This window comes from Nematostella vectensis, chromosome 10 (assembly GCF_932526225.1).
Source record: "Nematostella vectensis chromosome 10, jaNemVect1.1, whole genome shotgun sequence".
NCBI classification, from domain to species: domain Eukaryota; kingdom Metazoa; phylum Cnidaria; class Anthozoa; order Actiniaria; family Edwardsiidae; genus Nematostella; species Nematostella vectensis.
Genome location: NC_064043.1, coordinates 15,811,167 through 15,837,524, shown reverse-complemented (window position 1 = coordinate 15,837,524; position 26,358 = coordinate 15,811,167). Strand labels below are relative to the sequence as shown.

Here is a 26,358-nt window from a genome sequence, read left to right as displayed (position 1 = left end):
ACGATGAAACAGCCTAACCACTCAATAACGCTAGTGACGATTCCCCGCTACACGACGAAACAGCGTAACCACTCAATAGCGCTGTTAGCGACGATTTCCCGCCACACGACGAAACAGCGTAACCACACAATAGCACTACTAGTGACGATTCCCCGCCACACGATGAAACAGCGTAACCACTCAATTGCGCTATTAGTGAAGATTCCCCGCCACACGATGAAACAGCGTAATCACACAAAAGCGCTACTAGTGACGATTCCTCGCCACACGATGAAACAGCCTAACCACTCAATAACGCTAGTGACGATTCCCCGCTACACGACGAAACAGCGTAACCACTCAATAGCGCTGTTAGCGACGATTTCCCGCCACACGACGAAACAGCCTAACCACTCAATTGCGCTATTAGTGACGATTCCCCGCCACACGATGAAACAGCGTAATCACACAATAGCGCTACTAGTGACGATTCCCCGCCACCCGATGAAACGGCGTTACCACTCTATAGCGCTACTACTGACGATTCCCCGCCACACGATGAAACAGCGTAACCACTCAATAGCGCTGTTAGTGACGATTTCCCGCCACACGATGAAACAGCCTAACCACTCAATAACGCTAGTGACGATTCCCCGCTACACGACGAAACAGCGTAACCACTCAATAGCGCTGTTAGCGACGATTTCCCGCCACACGATGAAACAGCCTAACCACTCAATAACGCTAGTGACGATTCCCCGCTACACGACGAAACAGCGTAACCACTTAATAGCGCTGTTAGCGACGATTTCCCGCCACACGACGAAACAGCGTAACCACACAATAGCACTACTAGTGACGATTCCCCGCCACACGACGAAACAGCCTAACCACTCAATAGCGCTACTAGTGACGATTTCCCGCCACACGACGAAACAGCGTAACCACACAATAGCACTACTAGTGACGATTCCCCGCCACACGACGAAACAGCGTAACCACTCAATAGCGCTACTAGTGACGATTCCCCGCCACACGACGAAACAGTGTAATCACTCAATAGCGCTACTAGTGACGATTCCCCGCCACACGACGAAACAGCGTAACCACTCAATAGCGCTACTAGTTCAAACGGATGTTGATAAAACCTTATATATCCTCGCTGAATCTCCGGCTCATTTCCATGCAGGAATGGTCCACTCGCATGACGCGCAGTGTTGAAATAATTGTGTTCACATCGGTCCAGTTATAAATAAGTGCTTTTTGTGTTGGTTTACGAGGAGAAGCAGGAGAAAGTCAACACGGTCTGACAGGATTTTTTTCTCAAAATTGTGTTTTCATCAGGAAGTAGAAAATGTGATGAAACGTAACGGTAACCAAGAAAGCGAATCTCTGAAGCGCATAACTCTTGGAGCGGCTAAGGAGGGTGGTGGTTCATATTCTATCTAGAGGTGAGGGAGTCACGTATAAATCCTGATTACAAAAGCGTTCAAGGAGGAACACTCTGTATGCTATGTAGCCATGTTGCGAGAGCAAAAATGAAACAATTATTATTATTACTGCTACGCAGACTATTGTGCTACAGGCTGGTTTCTAGGGGAGGGGGGATACCTGGGGGAGGGGGAATACCTGGGGGTAGGGAAAGGGGGTGAGGCAAATGATATCTTTTTTTCGTCGTCGTTACGAATCAGAGCCTTTATTATTTGTGGTATATTTCTGTACAAATTTATTACAAATTTTAATAGATCAACACAAACAGTCACTGCGCGTTAAAATCAGAAAGCCATCTCGGCCCAGGTCCTTTCAGCTGCTGCATTAGATAAAGGTTCCTGTTGAAGCGTTTCGCAAGGGTTCATGGGTATAGTCAGCATCATGTAAGTTTCCTTGGCGTGTCCTGCACACATGTTCGTTAGAAAGACCCTATAAGACCACAGGATGCCCACGTGTCTGGGACCCCTTGTTATACCAAATAATAGCAGATAACACGATTTGGCCAATAAATATCTCATCTGCATCCTTGTCCATGTTTACCAAAGATCATATCTGTGTCTGTGGACTTGTGTGGTTCGTCCTGTACCACTCGACGAACTCGTCCATGAGAACGGGCCCTGACATAAGGAGAAAGGGCTTAGCAAGCGGCAAACACTTGATACGAATAGACCATGGGGGGGGGGGGGGGGGGGGGGGGTGACAATTCTTAGCAAGAGACAAACACTTGATACGAAAAGTCCATGGGGGGACGTGACACTATTTAGCAAGAGGAAAAGACTTGATACAAAAAGACCATTGGGGGAAGGTGAAAGTATTTAGCTAGAGGCAAACAGTTGATACAAAAAGACCATGGGGGGAGGTGACAATATTAGCAAGAGGCAAACACTTGATACGAAAAGACCATGGGGGGAGGTGACAGTATTTAGCTAGAGGCAAACACTTGATACAAAAAGACCATGGGGGGAGGTGACAGTATTTAGCTAGAGGCAAACACTTGATACAAAAAGACCATGGGGGGAGGTGACAGTATTTAGCTAGAGGCAAACACTTGATACAAAAAGACCATGGGGGGAGGTGACAGTATTTAGCTAGAGGCAAACACTTGATACAAAAAGACCATGGGGGGAGGTGACAGTATTAGCAAGAGGCAAACACTTGATACAAAAAGACCATGGGGGGAGGTGACAGTATTTAGCTAGAGGCAAACACTTGATACAAAAAGACCATGGGGGGAGGTGACAGTATTAGCAAGAGGCAAACAGTTTTATACAATACATTGGGATAGGCATAAATACGCAAGGAGGAAAAGAATAGACTGCGGGGGAAGGTGACAGGAAAAGGGGCTCAGCCAGAAGCAAACAGTTTGTTCCTCAGTACACTGGGATAGGCAGAACAAGGCAAGCGGAAAAAGAATAGACCATGGGGGGAGGTGACAGGAGACAGCACGTTAAAAGAGAGAAACACTTTTCAAATTTGCAATCTGTGTTGTCCTCTAACAATGTCTTATGCAAAGCAGGCAAAAAGGATACTTTACAGAAAGAGAATGGCTTGTCACCTTGCTTGCTTTTTTTAATTTAATTACATTGTAGCAAGAAGAAAAAAATAGGTACCCAAAGGGTACATGAGTCTAGGTGCCAACCAGCCTGCATAGCTGGCGATTTTGTAGAGTTTGAAGTCTATCCGAGAATTGTTCATAAAATACATTGTTCTGACTGTGTCTCTTGTGAATCATAAGAAAATATGTTTAGGAACTTTAAAGTGAAAGGGAAAAAGGGAAAAAAAATGACGAGAATAAAAATATAGTCAAGGTTGGTCTTGAACCTGTGCTTCACAAAGATTTCGCATTGATAGAGAGACGATCGGACCACTAGACTATTGTAGCTTTCCTTAAAATCGTTCGAAACTTTGAACAACATGTCAAATTTCACCTTTTCTTTTCGTACTCAAAACTAAAATACCCAGCACAATTAATTGCACTACCGTTATACAATGTGTGTTGTGAATGTAAATAATCTTAAAAAGTGCATAATCGTTATTCGATCAATTAGTGGGGCAATGTGTTTGGACCTTCTCAGCTCAAATACAAACTACAAACAATCGAACGCCAAGATGCGAATAGGATGCCTAAGCACCTATACTCAAAAAGATAATAAAGTCTAAAACCGGTGGGGTGAGAAATCAATCATTCTGGGCATTCCTTGGTGTTACGGAGAGCTTTGTTTTTGGTGCTCAAGGCCTTTGTACTCAATTTTATTGTCTCGTTCTAAGGTCTTTGTTTTTGGCTTTTGTTCTATTGTGTTTTTGGTGCTGGTGCTCCGTAACACCAAGAAACTACCATCATTCTTGAATCTCTGCGTTCATATCATCCTGAGTCAAGCAGGTGCCAGTCAAGAAGTTCCAAAAGGAGGGGAGGGGGAGTGGAGGCAAGCAAGGATTTCAAGAGGGATTAGTGAGGGGAAGAAGATTAAGGGGAAACACTCACATGCACCGTCCTCGTCATAGTTGGAAAGATCCACTTCTATCGTACGACTGAACTCGAGAACATTACACCACTGGTCTCTGTTTATCACCTTGTACTTGGATTGCTAAATACAAATAAACACACTTTTTGAAAACATTATTGCATTTTGTATATCTTTTGACAACTTTCTCTTTAAGCTACTGGTAAATTTCCTGTTCTTATCTTTAGATCCAGGTAAATATAATTGTTTTTAAAAACCACTGGGAGCCCAATAGGGCAATTTTTAAATAGTAATTTTGTGAACTGCTTTCCCAGCATAAATTTTTCAATATGTCCTTGACAGATAATTTGGAGAAATTGGAGTGATGTTTCAAACCATAAAATATAAAATATTGAGTGTTTTTTTGTTAACATAAAGGGAAGTAATGTCTGTAATGCAACAAGATGTAACGTCTGTAACGCTCTTGTGTAAAGTCTGTAACAACATTTTTTCACTAATTAAATGACTTTCCCCTTTCTTTTGCCATATCTTTGTTTTTCATGTTGCTACTACAGAGAATATGTACCATTCAAAAAGGATCTTAATTCTGCTTGTAGTACAAATAAAACCTTGTTTTGTGAGTGATCACACGTAACGTCTGTAACTCAGACCCCCAAATTAAAATTATTTTCTATGTGTAACTATTTTTTTTTGTTATACTTTTTTAAAAGAGTTACATACATGTATGGATGTACATCATGAATAGAATTAATGGTTTATGATTGTAATGTTGAGTGTTATAAAAAGAATTCCACGTAGTGGTTGTGAGGCCCTTTTCCGAAGTCAATAAACCTTGCTGGTCTAGTTGTTTGGTGCCCCCCCCCTGAATGTACATCAGGGGAAAAATGTTGAATTCATAAATACTAGACATGAGAGAGTACAAATGTGGAAAAATTTATTCTATTCAGAAATTTGAATTTTGAAATTTCCATTTTTTTTGTTTCTCATGTGGAATTGCTCACATAAGAGCAGCATGTTCAAGAAACTGTGCTAAAACATACAGGCATACTGTATGAATATACACAAACCGAATTAAGCTTACCTGGGCATACCGTATGGTACACACAAACCGAATTAAGCTTACCTGGGCATACCCTATGGTATACACAAACCGAATTTAGCTTACCTGGGCATACCGTATGGTACACACAAACCAAATTAAGCTTACCTGGGCATACCCTATGGTATACACAAACCGAATTTAGCTTACCTGGGCATACCGTATGGTACACACAAACTGAATTAAGCTTACCTGGGCATACCGTATGGTATACACAAACCGAATTTAGCTTACCTGGGTATACCGTATGGTACACACAAACCGAATTAAGCTTACCTAGGCATACCGTATAAACTAAGCTTTCCTGGGCATAGCGTATAAACTAAGCTTACCTGTAAAAAAGCTAGAAAATGGTCCAGGAGTGACCACCTGTTATCTAGTAGCACTTTCATCATTGCCATTGACGTATCAATGTCAACAGTACGCTTGTCAGGGTTCTGTGTTAAAAGAAACCATCAGTTGTGATTGTAAGGACTTTACAGAAAAAATCAATCTTCTGTCTTTTTGAATTAAATTGAGTTTAATTTTACATCTACTTGTCAGTATCTCTTTTATTTTTCTTCCTATGCAAAAACATAGCTTTCTTTACTTGGGTTTCTTTAACTCAGTAAAAAATGCAAATAGGCAGTCTTTAAACTGTAGCTGCTGACAAAATATCCAATTAGTTGTATCACCTTGAGGGAGATTGTACTAGCCACACACACAAACATCCTTTTTTAGAGTTTTGATAAAAATACTGAAATTTTAAAACTGGTTGAAAATGTCTTTGCTTGCATTTTCCCTTCTGGTCCTGCTAGCTAGTACATAGCAAATCTAAGAACATTTAAATGTTTGATTATGTATGGTTATTCAGCTTATATTATACTTGATAGTGCCATTTTAATTTTAAAAAACATCTGTGGGTGTTTTCAGGGAAATTATAAATAAAATTTCACTACAACATTACCCAGTTTTGAGAACTTTCAATAATACTACAATACTATACTTAAACTCACCCTACAAAAATCAAAGGCATAGCGAAATATTGTTTTGAAAGTTACGCTGTCACGGACTAAAGATTTGAGACTTGCTAATCTGGCTTGCAGTTTGGGTGTTGAATCACACCTAGAGTTAAAACAATCATAATTAGGAAAACAATCATAAAATTGTTTTGAGGAAGTGATGATTTTTTTATATTTGAATTCTTCAAACCCATGAAATCCAATGAGACAATCAGTTAGCCAAGGGTAATAAGCAAATAACTGATTAACATGATTGACCAAATCAACTGCATGATCAAACAGGACTGTTGGATGTGGATAGTGTACTAATACGTTATCAAAAACAAAAGCAGATGAATTGGATGTGTAAATCCTTGCAGGGGCGGGTCCAAAGGGAGGGGTATAAAAGGTGTCCCCCTATACAGTATTTCCATTGTTCCAATGTCATATCAAGCTCAAATAGATTTCTTTCTCAATCTAACTTCCCCCTCCTCCCCCCCCCCAAAAAAAAAAACTCACTGAAACCACCACTACATCAAAACGAGATGACACACATTCTACACACACCAAGTAAAGCTTGTATTTAAAAGAGCCTTAATCAGAATCTGTTAAATTGCTTTCATTCAACTTTGAGGCAACATATGGGATAAAATTTTAAAAAATAGCTGTAACCTAAAAAAAACAAGATACTCAATTGGTTCCCGAATCCTCCTTTGAATTGGACAATTTTTACACCAGCTACCCAGTACTTAGCATTACGCATCCTAGAATTCCTGAGAATTCTACAAAATTCATGAAAAGCTCATGTTGTGCACCTCGCTACTTACTCTAAGATTCCCATTCCCTTGACCCATTCTGTGAATTTGAAAAAACCCAAAGTCTCAGCTTGCAGTTTCCATGCTAGAACCAGCATCACGATCTAGGCATAAATGAAGTACAACAATCTAAATCAAATACACATCAAGTGGAGTTTTCTCTGCACTCCACAGCTTCAAGTACGTCCCATAACACATTTAAAAGATATTTGTACAGTAAGGCCATGTGCATAGACTGAGTTGTATCACTTGCAATATGAAATAATAATAAAATTCCATTAATCGTGTGGTTGTTACACATTTAAATATGTACAGTATGGAATGTTTATTGTCTTCAGATAAATAGAGATAATTTTGTCAACTGAAACTTGTTGATATTATGTTGTTTTAATATCTTGCATGTGATTGGTCGGAATAAACATTCCATGCATATTTCCACAATCAACAACATTTAAACAATCCTCACATTTTCAGGGTCCACATCAAGATCCTGACAGAGTTTCTCAATCCCTTCTGGACCAATTGTCTCTGGGTCATCTTTTCCTGTATTGTGGATTAAAAACGGAAATTGCATAATGACACTCAAAACTAAAACCAGGGGTAACAGGCTGGGAGACCACTACCGCAGATGCCAATTACAGGTATGCTGAGCCCTTTCCTAGGCTGGCCATTTTTAGTAGAGTGCTATGGTATACTTTGGTCTGAATAGTAGACTTCAGGTCTCACTGTTCACAGGGCTTTGTGGCTTGTGAAACATGATATTTATAAAAGACAGCAACACTGAGTACAAAAAATATTGGTCTGTTCTTTGTTCAGACTTACTCTTTGTGGTCTGTACTTTGTTCAGACTTACTCTTTGTGGTCTGTACTTTGTTAAGACTTACTCTTTGTGGTCTGTACTTTGTTCAGACTTGCTCTTTGTGGTCTGTTCTTTGTTCAGACTTACTCTTTGTGGTCTGTACTTTGTTCAGACTTACTCTATGTGGTCTGTAGTTTGTTCAGACTTACTCTTTGTGGTCTGTACTTTGTTAAGACTTGCTCTTTGTGGTCTGTTCTTTGTTCAGACTTGCTCTTTGTGGTCTGTTCTTTGTTCAGACTTGCTCTTTGTGGTCTGTTCTTTGTTCAGACTTACTCTTTGTGGTCTGTTCTTTGTTCAGACTTACTCTTTGTGGTCTGTTCTTTGTTCAGACTTACTCTTTGTGGTCTGTATTTTGTTCAGACTTACTCTTTGTGGTCTGTTCTTTGTTCAGACTTACTCTTTGTGGTCTGTTCTTTGTTCAGACTTACTCTTTGTGGTCTGTACTTTGTTCAGACTTACTCTTTGTGGTCTGTATTTTGTTCAGACTTACTCTTTGTGGTCTGTTCTTTGTTCAGACTTACTCTTTGTGGTCTGTATTTTGTTCAGACTTACTCTTTGTGGTCTGTTCTTTGTTCAGACTTACTCTTTGTGGTCTGTTCTTTGTTCAGACTTACTCTTTGTGGTCTGTTCTTTGTTCAGACTTACTCTTTGTGGTCTGTTCTTTGTTCAGACTTACTCTTTGTGGTCTGTTCTTTGTTCAGACTTACTCTTTGTGGTCTGTTCTTTGTTCAGACTTACTCTTTGTGGTCTGTTCTTTGTTCAGACTTACTCTTTGTGGTCTGTTCTTTGTTCAGACTTGCTCTTTGTGGTCTGTTCTTTGTTCAGACTTACTCTTTGTGGTCTGTTCTTTGTTCAGACTTACTCTTTGTGGTCTGTTCTTTGTTCAGACTTACTCTTTGTGGTCTGTTCTTTGTTCAGACTTACTCTTTGTGGTCTGTTCTTTGTTCAGACTTACTCTATGTGGTCTGTACTTTGCTCAGACTTACTCTTTGTGGTCTGTTCTTTGTTCAGACTTACTCTTTGTGGTCTGTTCTTTGTTCAGACTTGCTCTTTGTGGTCTGTACTTTGTTCAGACTTACTCTTTGTGGTCTGTACTTTGTTAAGACTTACTCTTTGTGGTCTGTACTTTGTTCAGACTTACTCTTTGTGGTCTGTTCTTTGTTCAGACTTACTCTTTGTGGTCTGTTCTTTGTTCAGACTTACTCTTTGTGGTCTGTTCTTTGTTCAGACTTACTCTTTGTGGTCTGTTCTTTGTTCAGACTTACTCTTTGTGGTCTGTTCTTTGTTCAGACTTGCTCTTTGTGGTCTGTACTTTGTTCAGACTTACTCTTTGTGGTCTGTTCTTTGTTCAGACTTACTCTTTGTGGTCTGTTCTTTGTTCAGACTTACTCTTTGTGGTCTGTTCTTTGTTCAGACTTGCTCTTTGTGGTCTGTACTTTGTTCAGACTTACTCTTTGTGGTCTGTACTTTGTTCAGACTTACTCTTTGTGGTCTGTACTTTGTTCAGACTTACTCTTTGTGGTCTGTTCTTTGTTCAGACTTACTCTTTGTGGTCTGTTCTTTGTTCAGACTTACTCTTTGTGGTCTGTTCTTTGTTCAGACTTACTCTTTGTGGTCTGTACTTTGTTCAGACTTACTCTTTGTGGTCTGTTCTTTGTTCAGACTTACTCTTTGTGGTCTGTTCTTTGTTCAGACTTACTCTTTGTGGTCTGTTCTTTGTTCAGACTTACTCTTTGTGGTCTGTTCTTTGTTCAGACTTACTCTTTGTGGTCTGTTCTTTGTTCAGACTTACTCTTTGTGGTCTGTACTTTGTTCAGACTTGCTCTTTGTGGTCTGTTCTTTGTTCAGACTTACTCTTTGTGGTCTGTTCTTTGTTCAGACTTACTCTTTGTGGTCTGTTCTTTGTTCAGACTTACTCTTTGTGGTCTGTTCTTTGTTCAGACTTACTCTTTGTGGTCTGTTCTTTGTTCCAGGGCAGTAGCAAGGGGTGAGGCACTTGGGGAATATGCCCCCCCCCCCCCAGCCCAAAGCAAATGAATAGTAGGGCAGTGGCTAAATGTTTCTGTATCCCCCTAATCTTTTATGGCCTGCTACAGCTCTGTATTTAAAGTTACTCTATACGTTGTTCTTTATCCACAGTTATTCTGTATGTTCGGTACTTTATTCTTTATGAGTTATTTTTGATGGAAATGACTGACCTGCATAATGCTGAAACCATGACCGACATCTGCGCAGTGAAAATGGCTTGCTCATGTCATCACTAATTGTATAGTTCTTCAGGCTGTAAGATATAATTATTAGTATTGATTAAGGCAAGGCAATGATGCAACGTTATCACTTATTAAAAAAGGTCTGCTCCAACCATAACCTAGCATTACCCCTTCCTTCTCTCTATGTCTGTCTTAAAGTATTTCCCCCCTTCCTCCCTATAGCTTCTTCCCTTACCACCATAAACTCCTCTCCACCTTTATTCTACTCTATCCCATCATCACCCTCACTCTTTCCCTTTATCCACCACTACTGTCTACACTCATCAACTCTTTTTGACCCCTTCTCCTTCTACCTTTTACCCTCATCCATCCCCTCTTTGCCCCCTTCTCCTTCTACCCTCATCCATACCCTCTTTGCCCCCTTCTCCTTCTACCCTCATCCATCCCCTCTTTGCCCCCTTCTCCTTCTACCCTCATCCATCCCCTCTTTGCCCCCTTCTCCTTCTACCCTCATCCACCATCATCCCCTCTTTTCCCCCTTCTCCTTCTACCCTCATCCACCATCATCCCTTCTTTTTCCCCTTCTCCTTCTACCCTCATCTATCCCCCTCTTTGCCCCCTTCTCCTTCTACCCTCAGCCACCATCATCCCCTCTTTGCCCTCTTCTCCTTTTTCCCTCAGCCACCATCATCCCCTCTTTGCCCCCTTCTCCTTCTACCCTCATCCACCATCGTCCCCTCTTTACCCCATCCCTCCCCCCAGGGGGGGAGAGGACTCTCCAGAAAAGTAGACGGGGGTGCTCTACCTATATTTTAGGGTATAAAATTCTTACCAACTGCTATCTCTCAGGGGGTGTTTTAGGGGTTTTCACGCCGGGGGGAGGAGGATTTTTCCGATTCTGCTATCTTTTAGGGTGTCTCACGTTAAATGGTGGCCCAATCGCACGAAACGTATTTTACAATAAACCACAAGTCAACAGATCGTTAAAACGAACATTGTTTTTTTAATGCTATCTTTCAGGGTTAAAACTTCCTTTGACCACACCCAATGTGCTATCTCTTAGGGGTAACAATTGTTGATGACAACGCCCTTAGTGCTATCCCTTAGGGTTAAAATTGATTTTTCTGTCAAGCACCCCCGTCTGTTTTTCTCGAATCCCCCCCAGCCCTTCTCCTTCTGTCCTCAGCCACCATCATCTCCACCCTCTTTTCATCACCAGCTCCTTCCTCATCCCTCTCACTCCCACTCCACACACCTGACAAAAAGATTATTGATTACCTCATGGTACAGTCCTCTTTAATCTTTTTGCTTTTACTTTCGTCACGTGAGGCTCTTATCTTCCGTTTGGGAGGCATCTCCCCAGAACTACCTACTTGCTCTGTTCGCTCTTCACACCCTGAATTTTAGAGAGAAAAAACAGCTTTAACTGCCAAATAAAATTTAATCACAAAGTCACTGTTTTGGTAGCCTAGGGAGGGGGGGGGTCAGCAGTTTTGGTGGAGCTCAGTTAAGTGAGAATTGTGTTAAAAAACTCCCTGGAGAATGTTATAGAACCTTCACCAAATGGCATTATTCCCTGATGAAATGAATCTGATTTCAATGAATTTCAATTTTAGATGAACAATTTACATAACCATGTACTTGTAGGAAGTTGAAACATATATGGATCCAACAAAGGGTTTGATAATCTTGAATGTTTGAAAAGAAATACATAATGTTTAGCGGAAAAAGTTGCAATCTACGCATAAATAGAAACATTTCAGTCGCATACTTAAAACATAAAGACGCAACATTAAAATAAGAAATTTAATAAACAAATAATTACAGAACACGCAAACCTACATACGGGAGGGATAGCTATAGTCAAATGAAAAAATGCAAATAAATGATAGGACAAAGCGTATGGCATATCATGGCCATCAAGGAGCTGTCGCTTTTGCAAAAAAACCTCTTGTTAAATATCACTGAAAATCAACCATTACACAAGAGACCGTAAAGGAAAAGATCGCGAGCAAAGTGGAATAACATGCTACTGACGGCCAAACTGGACATCTAATAGCCTTAAGACAGCAAACACACATAGGGAAGACTTGTGAAGTCCACAACATTCAGACGTAATATAATAACGATGTACTTTACGAAAAGGAAGGGACAGATATCGAGCAACGAGCGCCTCTTAAAATAGATGGCCACAACCAACAACTCTGCGTTAATGACACATAATATGTGGAGGCAAGCTATTTATACTAGCAGTTATCTGAAAATTACCTCGCTTTGGGTGGGTGTTCGCCAAATTTCTAGGCTGAATTTCACTCCTTTTCTCTCATTCATCTACTGAAGTTATTTTTTTTTCACGCCGGTGCTTGGTAGCCGCGCACGCGACGACACACGTGCCTGAGCCTCGCTTCCAAGCACACAGGCAGCCCAAACATTTTTTGAAAGTCCCTCCTGAAGTCTCAGTCAGATTTGAGGGAGTTGATTTATCTTTATATATGTTTCTTCGAATCTTAATTCTACATGCACGATTCCAAGGCTTGACTTATTGTCCATGTCAATTTGCTTTAGACTCATTTGGTAAACTTTGACAGTTATCAGTCAGGCCACTACTCTCAAAGTTTAAGAAGTTTACAACATGAGTTTAAAGCAAATTGACACGGACAATTTTCATTGCATATCAATACAGGGGTTGCGTATTACGGGAATTTATCGCATGATCTTCGATTGGCCAACGGCTGGTGTTCGTGTCCGCCAGGAAATTTGCGACAAATTGAATCGATCGTACGTGTTGCTATTTTGGCGACTTACGCTACAGATGTGTTCTAAAAATGAAGTCTTTGCTAGAGCTGCAGGGGGTCCTGTTCCTTATGTTAGATTTTTTTGCTACGGCTAAGCCTAAAAATAATAACCTTTGTTTAAAGTAGTTGGTTTAAACCAATCAGAATCAAGCATGGCGGCTATGTGATGACCGTTTAGCCTGTGATTTTGTTCTGGCGAACTAAAATGAAACTCCAACAACTCATCAACTTTGATCGATTAGAGATGAATAAGCTCTTGCAAAGAACTCGAAAAATTCAGCATTTATCAATTAATTTTTCAAAAAATCAATGCTTTTATAGTATTCGAAAGGTATCGTCGTCACGGTTTTTTTCGGCAGGATTTGATTTCATATCAGGTGCAATGGTCATCACTATTGTACGAACCGTATGAACTTTAAACGAGGGTATACGATACTGGTCATTAATGATAATGATAACAGTCAGATGTTTCTTGGATCCGCGCCTACAGTCTCCTGGGCCAGCGGTTCTTTGTTTCATGAAGAACTGTTGGGCAGGCTGGCGCGTACGCAGGGGGGTGGGGGGGGGGGAAGTGGTCATTTCTTTAAATTTTATGATCTATATGATACTCATGACTGCGCACCTCCCATCGGCCAATCCTGGGAACGCGTCGGGCAGGAGAACAGAAAATCAATAATTATCTTGCTTTTGACCGCTAAACGCTGTCTAGATCGTGCAATTTCATGTAAATTTCAGAAAACTGTGAAATGATGATAATACTCAACTTGCGTCACGCTATCACAGCACTACTCAACTTTCGTCACACTATCGTAGCACTACTCACCATGCGCCACGCTACCGTCACGATACTCTCTACTCAACTTGCGTCACGCTATCGTAACACTACTCAGCTTGCGTCACGCTACCGTCACGATACTCTGTACTCAACTTTCGTCACACTATCGTAGCACTACTCACCATGCGCCACGCTACCGTCACGATACTCTCTACTCAACTTGCGTCACGCTATCGTAACACTACTCAGCTTGCGTCACGCTACCGTCGCACTGCTCACCTTACGTCACGCTACCGTCACGATACCCTCTATTCAACTGTTGCGTCACGCTATCGTAACACTACTCACCTTGCGTCACGCTACCGTCGCACTGCTCACCTTACGTCACGCTACCGTCACGATACTCTCTTTTCAACTTGCGTCACGCTATCGTCACGATACTCCCTACTCAACTTGCGTCATGCTATCGTACTACTTATCTTACTAATTAGCACTACTTATCTTGCTACACGCCACCGTCGCACTATTCACCTTGCGTCACGTCACCGAAGCACCACTCACCTTTCGTACGTCACGCTACCGTTACGATACTTTGTACTCACTTTGCGTCAAATTACCGTCACGCTATTCACCTTTCGTCACGCTACCCATATCTTGCCGCCACTCGCGCCCCTTTGGACACCCCACTCTGTTTTTGCCTTGAGACATGTCTTCTGCTGAAACCGTGCGCGCGGTTTTATACGACTTTATGCCCCGCATTATCGAGTTATTTATATCCGGTACACGATCTTGGCTCGGTGCCATATTCCTTTCAGCTCGAACAAATACACTGTCACTTCTGTTACCAGTAACCTCATAACCATAGTGATCAGATGCGTTGCTAATAGCTATAAAATCGCCTCCACGAAGGTCGGACACACTGCTCACGTCATCGCCGCCTTGATGGTCAGACACACATCTTACGTCATCGCCGCCATGATGGTCAGACCCAATGCTTACGTCATCGCCGCCATGATGGTCAGACCCAATGCTTACGTCATCGCCGCCATGATGGTCGGACACACTGCTTACGTCATCGCCGCCATGATGGTTAGACACACATCTTACGTCATCGCCGCCATGATGGTCAGACACACTGCTTACGTCATCGCCGCCATGATGGTTAGACACACATCTTACGTCATCGCCGCCATGATGGTCAGACACAATGCTTACGTCATCGCCGCCATGATGGTCGGACACACTGCTTACGTCATCGCCGCCATGATGGTTAGACACACATCTTACGTCATCGCCGCCATGATGGTTAGACACACATCTTACGTCATCGCCGCCATGATGATCAGACACAATGCTTAAGTCATCGTCGCCATGATGGTTAGACACACATCTTACGTCATCGCCGCCATGATGGTCAGACACAATGCTTACGTCATCTCCGTCATGATGGCCAGACACACTGCTTACGTCATCGGCGCCATGATGGTCGGAAACACTGCTTACGTCCTTGTCGACTTGGTGGTCGGACACACTGCTTACGTCATCGGCGCCATGATGGTCGGAAACACTGCTTACGTCCTTGTCGACTTGGTGGTCGGACACACTGCTTACGTCATCGTCGCCATGATGGTCATATTTTACACACGCCAAGAGCTCACTGCTTTCGATTTCTTTTACCATTCTGTCGCTTGGCTCAGAACTCTCTAAATTACGGAAATCAAAGCGAACTCTCTTGATTCTAGGTTGTTCCTGTCGCCCGCTGGTACTTGGCGAACCCTCGCTTGGCAGATCTCTATGGCATCTTGCTAAACCCCTTTCCTTTTGGCTCATGTCAAATTGATTGTTCGCTTGCAGTTTCTTTCTCAAAAGAAGTAGCAATAATATGCTGAGTGCGAAAAGTCGCTCAGGTTTTTTAAAAGTTTCCGGTATCCATGCCAAGAGTCTGAACATCTCGCTTGCCACAGAGTGGCAAAGAAATGCGTCAGCTCCTACATGATGTCACGTGCTTACGCAAGAAAAGGCGGGATGAGAGCGTTTGTGACGTCATGTTAATGATCAAAATTGCGCACGCACTCATATTAAGTGCGGCATTGTATTCTTACAAAATTTTTTTGTTTTAATCATTTTGATGAAAACAATTTCGTTTCGAAAAACATCGTTTGAGTCGAGGAAGGCAACATTGCAATATAGACCTGTTGTGTACAATAGGGGGCTTGCGCTAAGGTATCACGTGATTTATCTGGATGGCAAATACTAACCAAATAATCACAGAGCAAATGACTGCGCCCGTCACACCAGAGAACAAAAAAAAATTGCTGCTGTTATTTTGCCGCTAGAAGCCTAAGCGCGCGCTAGTTTGCCATCCAAACAGTCACGTGATCTCTTAGCGCCATATTACAGTACTTAATCGTATGGCCGCATCGATTTTGACTTTTTGAACGCCATGTTCGTACTTAAGTACAGAAAAATAGTGTGATAATGTTATGTTTTAGTACAAGCATAGAAATGGGCTAGATGTCAGTTCTTTGCATTACGAATAATTTGCGATAGGAAGCGGTATGCGAACTGCTCAACCCAAGTCTCCAAATCCGGGATATGTGACATAAAGTGGTACAGATAAGTGACGGAAAATAGAAAAAAGAAAGAAAATCGAGAAAAAAAATGAGCTGAGAATCCAACCCTGGAGAATTCGGCAGGTTGAATTATACGTTGACGTCCGTGACCGCGCGCGTAGAACGTAAAAATAGGGAAAATGCAGTTCTAGATTTCCTGTCACGGACGTCAACGCCGTTTTTCAGCAATTCGTGAGCGCGCGCGCCGTTTTCGATGGCGTGCAAGTCAACAGGTTCCTAGACCTGAATTATACGGTTACGCCACACACAGCTCATTAATAAGGAGCAATAACCAGGTTCCTAGCCCTGAATTATACTGTTACGCCACACACAGCTCATTAATAAGGAGGCAATAACCAGGTTCATAGCCCTGAATTATACTGTTACGCCACACACAGCTCATTAATAAGGAGGCAATAACCAGGTTCCTAGCCCTGAATTATACGGTTACGCCACACATAGCTCATTAATAAGGAGGCAATAACCAGGTTCCTAGCCCTGAATTATACGATTACGCCACATACAGCTCGCTGCGATGTGGAATGAAAATATCGGGATCTTTATCACGCTAGTAGTAAAGGTAGTATGTATAAGAGGTGGATTCCAGTCCCCCGGCCGCGCGGTCGTGGCGCGTTCTGATTGGTTGTTGAAAATGGCGTGCTGTGATTGGTTGGATTTGGAGGGGCGGAAGTGACGTCACAGGTGGACTTTGGACTTGGGTCTTTGGACTTTGGACTTTAGGGGAGGGGTGGTGATTGGTCGGAATATGAGGGGTGGAGGTGACGTAAACAGTCCACACCATATTTAGAGTTAAATCAATTTTATTAAACAACATGGATACAAGGGTCCATAAAAAGAACGTTATTTATCAAGTATCTATTGTAGTGTTCTTAGTGTTCCCATAGAATGTTCGAAAAGTCAATGGCAGGTACTTCGAGTTCGCGTCTGCCTTCTACGTGGATGATTAGCCTTAGGTCATTATGACTTGGTGAAGGTGTTGGGTTACCTGTGGTAGTAGACTGTTCTTGTGTTGTTGGGGTGGTGTTGGGTTACCTGTGGTGGTGGTGGTAGCAGTAGAAGCAGTAGTCTGATCTTGGGAGGGGGGTGGTTGCGATGAGCTACTCCTGTTATTCTCGGCTTCAGCGGCTTGTACAAAAGTGTATAGTTCTTCCCTGTGCCGCAACATGTACCGGAAGTAGGCAAAGGATTGTAGAGAAGCAAAGACACGTGGTGCCAGTGAGCCTGTTTGCATGTCGTTCAGTCGTCGAAGGTTCATTCTTCGAGTGACGTTCAGGATGCGTTCGGAGATGTTGACCGAGAGGGGGTTGCTATTTACCAGTGGGAGTGCTTGTTCTAGAGCTCTTATTAGGACTCTGTAGCAATCATCGAGAGACCGTTCTAGGGGTTGAGCTGGAGGAGGGTTGAGTTGGATGACAGGTAGAGGAGGATAAGGGGAGGGTGGTGTGGGTGCGTCTCGATTGACTTCTTCTTCTTCTTCACCGCTTTAACCATCATCATCAACGAGGTCGGAGATCATGTTCGTATCGCTATTGTCACTTTCGTAGTTGTTGTTGTTGATGTTTCGACGACCATCATGATCAAAAGGAACCCAATCATCGCTTTCGTCACTCACGTAGTCGTTGTTGTTGCTGGTGTTTCGATAACAACGACGACGAGTATGATCAAAAGGATTCCAATCGAGAGGGGATCGTTCGTAGATAGGCCGTAGTTCGTGTCCTATGGGAGGTGGTGGTGGGCGTTGGTTGATATCGTACTGGTCATCGGTTTCCCAGTTCCACTCTCCCCACACGTTGTAGGACCAGGCAATCCATGCTCGTCGATAGGCATGGATGTAGTCTAATGGGGGTAGAGTGCTTCGGCGAGAGAGCGATTCTCGAAGATTACGCATGTACTTGTGGCGCCCAAATTCGTAGATTTCTCGTTCAACGTGACCTTCAGGGGGAGGGGGAGGAATGACGTTTTCGGTTGTCCAATGGCAATCGTTGTTGTAAGTAAATCTGTTGTTGTTGTTGATGTGTAGCCACAGCCAGATTCCATACTGGGTTATATTTTGGGTTTCATTTGGGGTCGTCAAGACGGGGCGCTGGGGGAGTAGGAGGGGGAGTTCCATGTCGTTTCTGTTCTCGCAGATGGTCTTACGGGTAGCTTTGTGTTCGCATTGTTCGCACATCACCCCAATGTGGAAGGGGTGCTTGAGGTGAGCGGGGTAAATGTTCATGAATTGTTTGTAGCGGTTTATGGCCGATTGAGCCTTTCGTTTTTCTTCGAGGGTAATTTGGTCAGCGGGGTGATTTTCGTTCTTGGGGGTAAAATCACTGGCTATCCACAGGATTACTTCTTGGTTCCATGGGCGGTACCCCTTTCGGCAGTGTGGACAGGTAGCCCGTGGTGTTAGGTGAGCGTGTATCCATTTCCACAAACAGGGGAAATGACAGGGTTGCTTACAGCAGGGGAGTAGTTCCATGAGTTCGTCATCTCCTTCACAACAGATCATACAAGTCAAATGTTCAGCCATGTTGTTGTTCAAGGTGACTTGTGAGAGTGTGTGAGCTGGTGTTCTGATTTTATACTGTTCTAAAAGGATGACGTCATGGTAAGGAGCGTTTTCTATTGGTAGAGATTCGTGGTGCTGTTCTCTGATTGGTTTAAAATGTTTTCGCGCCACAATGGTGGTCTGTGATTGGTTCTTACCGAGTCTAGGTTTCTGATTGGTTCCTAGCGAGGTCTCGCTCTTGTTTTTTCTAGTGTCCATCCACCGATGTGGAAGGAAGCTCTTGTTTCTTTTACCCTTGTTTCTTTGACCTTGCACCAGGATCGAGTGTCCCACACACGGAACTGAACCGTATCGTCCAGGAGTGGTATGACCTATATGGTAAAGGTGGGATCGTAGCGTACAAGGGAGGAGACTGTGAGCGCAAGGTGCTGCAAGAGCTTGGTATTCCCCACGTGAATTTGGAACTGTATGGTTGCCCCAAATACGAAGCATTATGGCCATATTACGACTCCATTACGCCTCATATGAGCTTTTTATGGGACATTAGTGCTAAGACTTGTTGGTATCACTTTTACCAACCCGAGCCCACCCCCGTCCATTGCCCTAGAGCCGAAGTCTATGTGTTTGCCAAGTGCCTAAAGGAGAAACAAAGATTGTATAGTAGACCTTCACACCATTTTGAGACTACTGTGTAAAACGAACATACGAACACCACGTTATCGTTTTTGTAAAAAAAACATTTTATTGTTATTAAAGAGAGAATGTTGCATATAACAGCACATTGTCTTTTTCGCTTTTTTAAAAAGGGTCCCATGGGAGTTGCCTTCCTGGGTGTTGGTCTTGGGGTGGAGAGTGAATAGGCGGAAGTGTCGTTGTTTTTGTGGGTGTCTGTAGTCGTCGTCGTTTAAGTCTTGGTATGTGTGATGGCCTTGGTGTGCTGGTGGGTGGTGATGGTAGGAGAGGGGTCTCGTCTACTTTTGCTTGTGGTGGTACTGAGCTTGGTGTTTTGCTTGGTGGTGAAGGAAGGTTAAGGGCTGGTTTAGCTGGTATTCTTGTTCTTCTGTTGGTGTTGCCACCGTCTTTGACTTGTTGTAGCCATTTGAGGTATTGGTTTGACACCCGATTGTAGTGACGTATTTTCGCATCTAACGGTAACGAGGAGTCATTCAAGATAGCTCGCATCTCCCCATCCAACCGTGCTATGATACGGAATTGAGGGGCCATGGTGAAGTTTTCCTTGGTCATGATCATGTTGAGCATGTTTTCGGGGATCATGACCATGCGGTAGGCTCCTCCTTTTTGTGTGGTCATGGTGAATGTCTTGAGTCAACTGAGAGGGTAAACTTTTACGTCGACTCTATTTATAGTCTTTAGATTTTGCTGATGAGTTTATTCAACAAGGTGTGGCTGCTGTGGCACCCAAGAACCCTAGAAAAGGGGATGACAAATCCACCACGTTGACTTGTGACGGAGCGTTTTCGGGAACCATTGGGTACTCTCTTGTTAGCCAGGGTGCGTAGTCGTTGTAGGTGGGGCTTTAGTTTTCTCCTTTAAGTCTGGGAACTGGGGAGGTTACCTTTCAATAGGTTCTTGGCAATTTCCCCCAACGTGTTTATTTGTTCGGGTGTAGCATTGGCTAGAAGACGTTGTCGCGCTTTCCCTTTAGTATGCGAGAGCACTCCAAGGAAGCGCTCGTTCCTTCTCAGTCGGCTAGACATGGCGAAATGAGATTAGGAATGTAAGGTCTTTGCTATTTATAGGCTTCACCTCCATAGTGATCTCCATGCTGGATTGAATTTGGCAAAGGGGACTTGTCCACCCTGTTGATTTGTTCCATGGCCAGCCACACGACGGGTGGTGACGCATTTGGTCTTGGTGGTGTTGCTTCCGTTCCGTCCGCGACTCTTGCGATTAACACACTTTTTCGTGGTCGTGGTTGTTCTGGTTCCTTCTAGCACTACCACGGGAAGAGGCACGACTCGAGGTGGCTGAGGGTGTGGATGGGGTACGGAGGCGACTTCCTGCACGACTTCTAGGTGTTGAACGACTTCTAGATGTGGACGTGCGTGAAGGAGGAGCAATGCCCCCAACGAAGATCGCATCCCTGGTGATGATAGTGAGATATTACTACTACTACTTCCAGCAGGGGTACCAGCTGCAGCTCTGAAGGCCTCAAGCAAATTGGTGCGTCGTGGTGGTGTTTTCTTTTTAGTGGTGAGACGCCCAAGGCCACTGCCTGCTCGTCGCCGGGGAACCGAGATTCGTCGCCGTTTTTTGGATGTGTCACTGCGTCGTCGCGAGATCGAGGATCGTGGTGTAAACGATGGTGGGGTATGTCGCTGTTGTCGAGGTGTACTCACGGGTGGACTGAGTGCTAAGGGTGACAGGGTTGATAGGGATGGGGGTGATGGGAACTCGAGGGGTATCCCAAACTCGTCTCGGGGAATAGTGTGGAATGGTGAAGCTGCAGAGGATGAGGATGCAGAAGAGGAGGAGGAAAGGGGGCTAATCCCTTCTGGTGGTGTGGGGGGCGAGAGACCATGGCGTCGATTCAATTGTGCTTCTGCTCTGTAGCGTGCACGTGCGCTTGCTGTGGGGCGTCCACGTGTGACACCGCCACGGGCATTGGGTGTTCCTCGTGTGGCACCACCACGTGGACCTCTTCCTCGTGTCCTAGCCATCGTCAACTGAAAAGGAGGTTCTTGCGGGTCGATTGTTTTTTGGGATTCTTGGTATTGCGTCTAGTAAATCTCCATCAGCCACGTGTTTGTCGTACAGGTTCTTACTCTTTGAGTAGGCAATGTCATGTTTTTGGCATAAGGCATCCAAGATGTTGATAGGATTACTTATGCTCGGGTCGGTCGAGCTTAATCTTTTATTAAGTTTTGTACCAGGTCCGCGTAAATGAATCTCACCTAATCTTGCGAGTTCACGCTGGATGTAAAATTGGTGTTGTTGCCGTGGAAGAGACATTGTCGTCAATGGGAAGTTTTCACTTTATCTCTCTCTATTTATACTTTAGGAGGTGCTGGGTTGTACACGTACATGGGACATTGGTTGGGTAAGATGTGAGAACAAAGGCGGTAGGCGTCAGAGGTTTTTTGGTGAAAATCCATCAACAAGTAGCCATGAGGTTCTTGTGTGGCTTGTCGGTACGCATCCATCACGTAATCTAACTGTCCTGGAAACGCTTGTTGTGCAAGCATGCGTACTTCCAATTGGTTTCTCGGGTCTTTGAACAACACAAAGTAATGACCGTTGATCGAAGCGGATGGGAACCTAGCTATACTTTGGGCTTGACAAACTCGCCAAGCTCAGTTCCCATTTTAGTGCCACAGTGAGGAGAGGCACTAAAGAGCACACCTGCACTAAAATGCTCTTCGATCATTGTCGACTGGTATCAATCATTGTCGACTGGTATCAAACCTTATCGATTAGTATCAATCCGTATCAATCCTTATGCACCCCAATGACCATACCATTGATACCATTCACCCCTGTAACCCCACTACTATCATACACCTATGTGACCAAGCCGTAACTACCCTGTACCCCTGTGAACCCACCCCTATCATCCAGCCCTTGATACCCTGTACCACTGTAAACCCACTCATTCATAACTTGTACCGCTATGACCTAGTCCTTGATATCCTGCACCCCTATTACCAAGCTCTTGAAACCCTGTACCCCTTTGACCAAGACCTTGATACCCTGTACTCCTGTTAACCCACCCAATAACTCCCTTATCTTAACGTCCCCTTAACGTCCTTATCTTAACACCCCTGAAAAAATCCCTAGTTGATCTGACCTGGATTCGAACCCCGGCTCTCTTGTTTGAAAAGCGAAGCCCGTACCACTGAGCTATCGCGCCACTCTATAGAAATCTAGAAAAAAACTACCATATACACAACCCAATTGGATATAGGGTAGTTATTTCTAGATTTCTAGAGAGTGGCGCGATAGCTAAGTGGTACGGGCCTCGCTTCTCAAGCAAAGACGGCCGGGGTTCGAATCCAGGTAAGGTCAACTAGGGACTTTTTCAGGGTTGATAAGGTAAGGACGATGGCTATAGGGGTACAGGGTTGGTTAGCGCATGGTCATACATGGGTATAGGGTGGTTATGTAGTTAGGTGCATAGGGGTGTAAAGCAGTTAGGGGTGGTCATACAGGAATATCGGATAGTTAGTGCTGGGTCGTAGGGGTGTAGGCTAGTTATGAGTTGGTATTTTAGGGTAAAGGGTAGTTAGTGCTAGGTCATAGGGGTGTAGCATAATTAGGGTTAGGTATTCAGTGGTATAGGCTATTACTGCTAGGTCATAGGGGTGTAACTTAGTTAGGGTTAGTTAGGGTAACAATATCAAACCAAGGCAAGATGCTGCACCTTTGCCAATACTGCTGTTTCTTTGACAAATAGTTCTCGAAAAAAGAGCACACCTGCAGCATTTCCAATGGTTTTTAATATTTCTCCGAAGGGAATGCCTCGTTCCTTCATGATGATGTACGCCGAAAATGAAGTGTCACCTTGATGCTTCCCGATGAAAATGGCATTGTTCTACCTGTATCCTCCTTTATATAGATGTGAATTTGCTCGATAAGCCGTAGACGTACAGGGAAATGGAACGGACGTCCAAAATTCCGTTCTACAGCTCTTCCTCCAGGTTTACCTCGGGCCACCATCACGCGCAACACATTGCGGGTGTTACTTCCCAAGATGAAGTTGTCTTCGGTGATGTTCGAGTACACGTACATGTTTTGAAAGGGTAGACGAAAAGTGAAGGGTTTAGGGTGACTACTGGAGGGGAACATGCGAGTGTCAGTATTGTCTGGCCATTGAGTAAGAGAACAATCAAATACAAAATACATGGGCAGCGGTCTTGCAGGGATCTCCGGTGGATTCGGTGGCTGAGCTTTGTAGGTTTCGCTTTCAGTGATGGGGTAATCCGGGGGTAGGATGCCTCGAATCACGATGTTTTCCAGCAGTGTGGGATAGAAGGGCCCCGGATCGGAGAGTCTTTCGTTGTCATATCCAAGCCCTGCTCCCAATCTTTTGCGCATTAACATTCAATTGCCTCTTCCCACTTTGAATAGCACCTTTTCGTTGTATTCGTCTAATATCAAGTCTGGATCCAGATAATTTTGTAATGCTTGTCTTGTATCTTATCTGGACGGGTTAAAGTCGTTGATGGTTAGTTGGACGTTTTTGGACAATTGACCCCAGTCGTTCATCGTCGAAGGTGGTATGGTAAGCCGAAGCCATTGAAAGTAGGGTACAGGTGCTGAAGGACTTGTCATAGAGGGTGAGATTTGGTGGTCTAGATGTCTGCACATGATCCAGATATCGTGTTCGTCTGGCGTAAAGATATCGTAGCTGGGCTGAATTGGCTCAGGTCGTCGTAGCTCAAGGGTACCCAATTCTCCAGAGCCTTATGTATTTTAGCTTGGCCAAACTGATAGACGGGTGGGAGAATATTATCATCAGGATGCAGTCGCATGGTCCATTCCCCCGAAACCCATTGCTTGAATCCTAAAGCCTTGGCGGACGTAGGAGGAGTTGAACGTCCTTCCCGATCTTGGTGGTGATCTTTTTCGATGTAGTGTCTATCGTTATGTCCACATCCTTTACCCCTCGACCGAGTTGCTGTATCACGGTTGCTCGATCCTTGTTGACTTGATCGATAGCCTTCTTGAGATTGAAGGCAACTTCGTGCCACTTCGTGCCATTTCGGAAGTCGTCCAGTTTGATATACGTCCATTTGTCAACATTTTTTTCGACGGGGACGCGTGCGTTGGGGTTATCTTTGTTAGCCTGGAGCCAACTGGCTTCGGGCACTTCATGGTAGATCCAGACATCATGATCTCGTGGTAGGAACTTTGTCCACGTGTGAGGGTAAATCAACGACACCAAGGACACTTCCCACTGCCCCTCGCGCAAAAACAGTGTCTTTGGCGTGCGTATGGAAAAATCGTTAATGGTATTGCCGGGTAAGGCGTCTTGAATGGCATTGCTGGGTAACGTCACGTGGAAGTGATGTTGGTCTGTCATGGTGCACGAAACAACTGGGTGCAGGCCACGTGGATCATAAGATTTTATGCACTTGTTGAGCAGATACCCAACTGTTGTACTTGTCAGGCCATCCACGCCATTGCACGAAATACTCCTCGTTCCGTCCCTTCCCTCGCGTCCTGATCGCCCGTTCGATGCGGAACAGATCCCGTTACTCGTCGAGACTGACGTGTTGCAGTTCGGGTTCGTAAAAACCGTCCCTCTAACCACGTTCCATCGTACTCGCGAAGTCGGTACGCGTAGTTCTTCTGATTCGTGTTGTTGTACCGCTGACCCACCGTAAACACTTCTTCGGTCCAATTGGGAATGTATCCTTTTGCAAAGACATGTTTGACTTTACTGATCCTTACCCTATCCCCCACGTTAAATTTGGGTGGAGCTCTCTTCTTCTTCTTTGGGACCCCAGTCTTTTCTTCCCGTACAAGATAGCCCACACCTCCTGAGCATCGTCGTACGTGACCACGTCCACAGGAGCACGTCGGATGCTACGATGGTACGAGTGATTGTAATTGTGCACCAATTGCGGTAACATGTTCACGTAACGGCGTGTCTCCTTGTGCGTAAACCAACGCCACATCCAGGTATTGAGAGTGCGATTGAATCGTTCGACCACAGAAGCTTTCAATTCACTTCGCGTGGAAAAGTGTTGGGTCCCTTTGGATTTGAGAAACGCCTGGAAGATTCGATTCTTGAACTCGGTACCATCGTCCGTTTGAAGTTTTTCTGGCTGGCGTTCACCCTCGAAAATCGACTCAAACGCCTCGACGAGCCGTTTGCCCGTCTTGTCCTTGAGATGGACCACCCATGCGTACTTGCTCAACACGTCAATCACGGTGAGTAAGTAGTTGTACCCGTCATTGTACGAGCGTAAACGCCTGCATGTCACACAGATCCGCTTGCCATTGTTCCTCCATACCATTCGCCACCACCCGTTGGCGTGGGTAGCGAAGACGGTACGGTTTATGGAGCGTGTAGGTGGGTTGGCTCCGAAGCCACGAATTCACTTGGGCACGACGCACTCCTTTGGAACGTACCGCTCGGACTAATTTGTCTACTCCCCCCAAGGCTGCTGGATGATTCGGATCGTAATAAATTGGGCGAAGAAGTCGATCGATCGTCTTCTTCTTCTTCATACTCTTCTTTTTTTCGCGCACGGACGATGGTAGGCGTGGGAGGGGGTGGGGCTGGGGCGCCATCGAGTTGCGATGAATAAATTTTTATTCGGCCCCCGCAACAAGCAAAAAGACACCGTAAACGTTCCCACACCGTACGACAATCGAAACGCGGCTGAAGAGGATCCGCACCAAAGCAACCCATGCTACAAGTGATTCCTTCCCTACCAACCCTCACCTTATTTATATACAAAATCCAACATCCTACTACCACAGAAAAGAAGGCTTTTTATTAATCTATATCTCTCTTTAATTTTTACAACTTCAAATAACCATAAGGGTAAGTGCGCATGCCCCGTCGCACGCGTTTGTTGTACACGACACGAAATGTCTTGTGCGCCAGCACCGTGTGTAGAGTTCTGTCGTGCACATTGCGCTGGATGGTGTAAGGGAGAGTAACATGACGCTCTTCCGCCACCGCGCCTTCAACGCGCAAGAGTTCCAACATGCTGGCCAGGTTCACGATATCAGGTTGATGTGAAGTCCCTTCACTTTACACGTGGAATGACCCTGTTGCGTGGTGTACCCGT

At 44.2% G+C, this 26,358-nt stretch overlaps 1 protein-coding gene across 2 annotated transcripts in view; it reads right to left on the bottom strand.

Annotated features, from left to right (window-relative positions):
• Positions 1 to 1,659: 1,659 nt before the first annotated feature.
• LOC116618188 overlaps positions 1,660 to 26,358 on the bottom strand; it is a 49,288-nt gene continuing 24,589 nt past the window's right edge. The window contains exons 1-9 of one of the 2 annotated variants that reach the window (XM_048733176.1): positions 14,098 to 15,490; positions 11,174 to 11,291; positions 9,884 to 9,966; positions 7,293 to 7,369; positions 6,839 to 6,930; positions 6,027 to 6,135; positions 5,364 to 5,468; positions 3,953 to 4,055; positions 1,660 to 2,087 (exon numbers count right to left, since the gene is read on the bottom strand). In XM_048733176.1, the coding sequence (XP_048589133.1) occupies positions 2,017 to 2,087; positions 3,953 to 4,055; positions 5,364 to 5,468; positions 6,027 to 6,135; positions 6,839 to 6,930; positions 7,293 to 7,369; positions 9,884 to 9,966; positions 11,174 to 11,291; positions 14,098 to 15,415 (2,076 nt within the window). In that variant the 5' untranslated portion in view covers positions 15,416 to 15,490 and the 3' untranslated portion in view covers positions 1,660 to 2,016. Of the gene's footprint in view, positions 2,088 to 3,952; positions 4,056 to 5,363; positions 5,469 to 6,026; positions 6,136 to 6,838; positions 6,931 to 7,292; positions 7,370 to 9,883; positions 9,967 to 11,173; positions 11,292 to 14,097; positions 15,491 to 26,358 lie in introns of those variants that run through there. The other variant, XM_048733175.1, reaches the window with a different exon arrangement.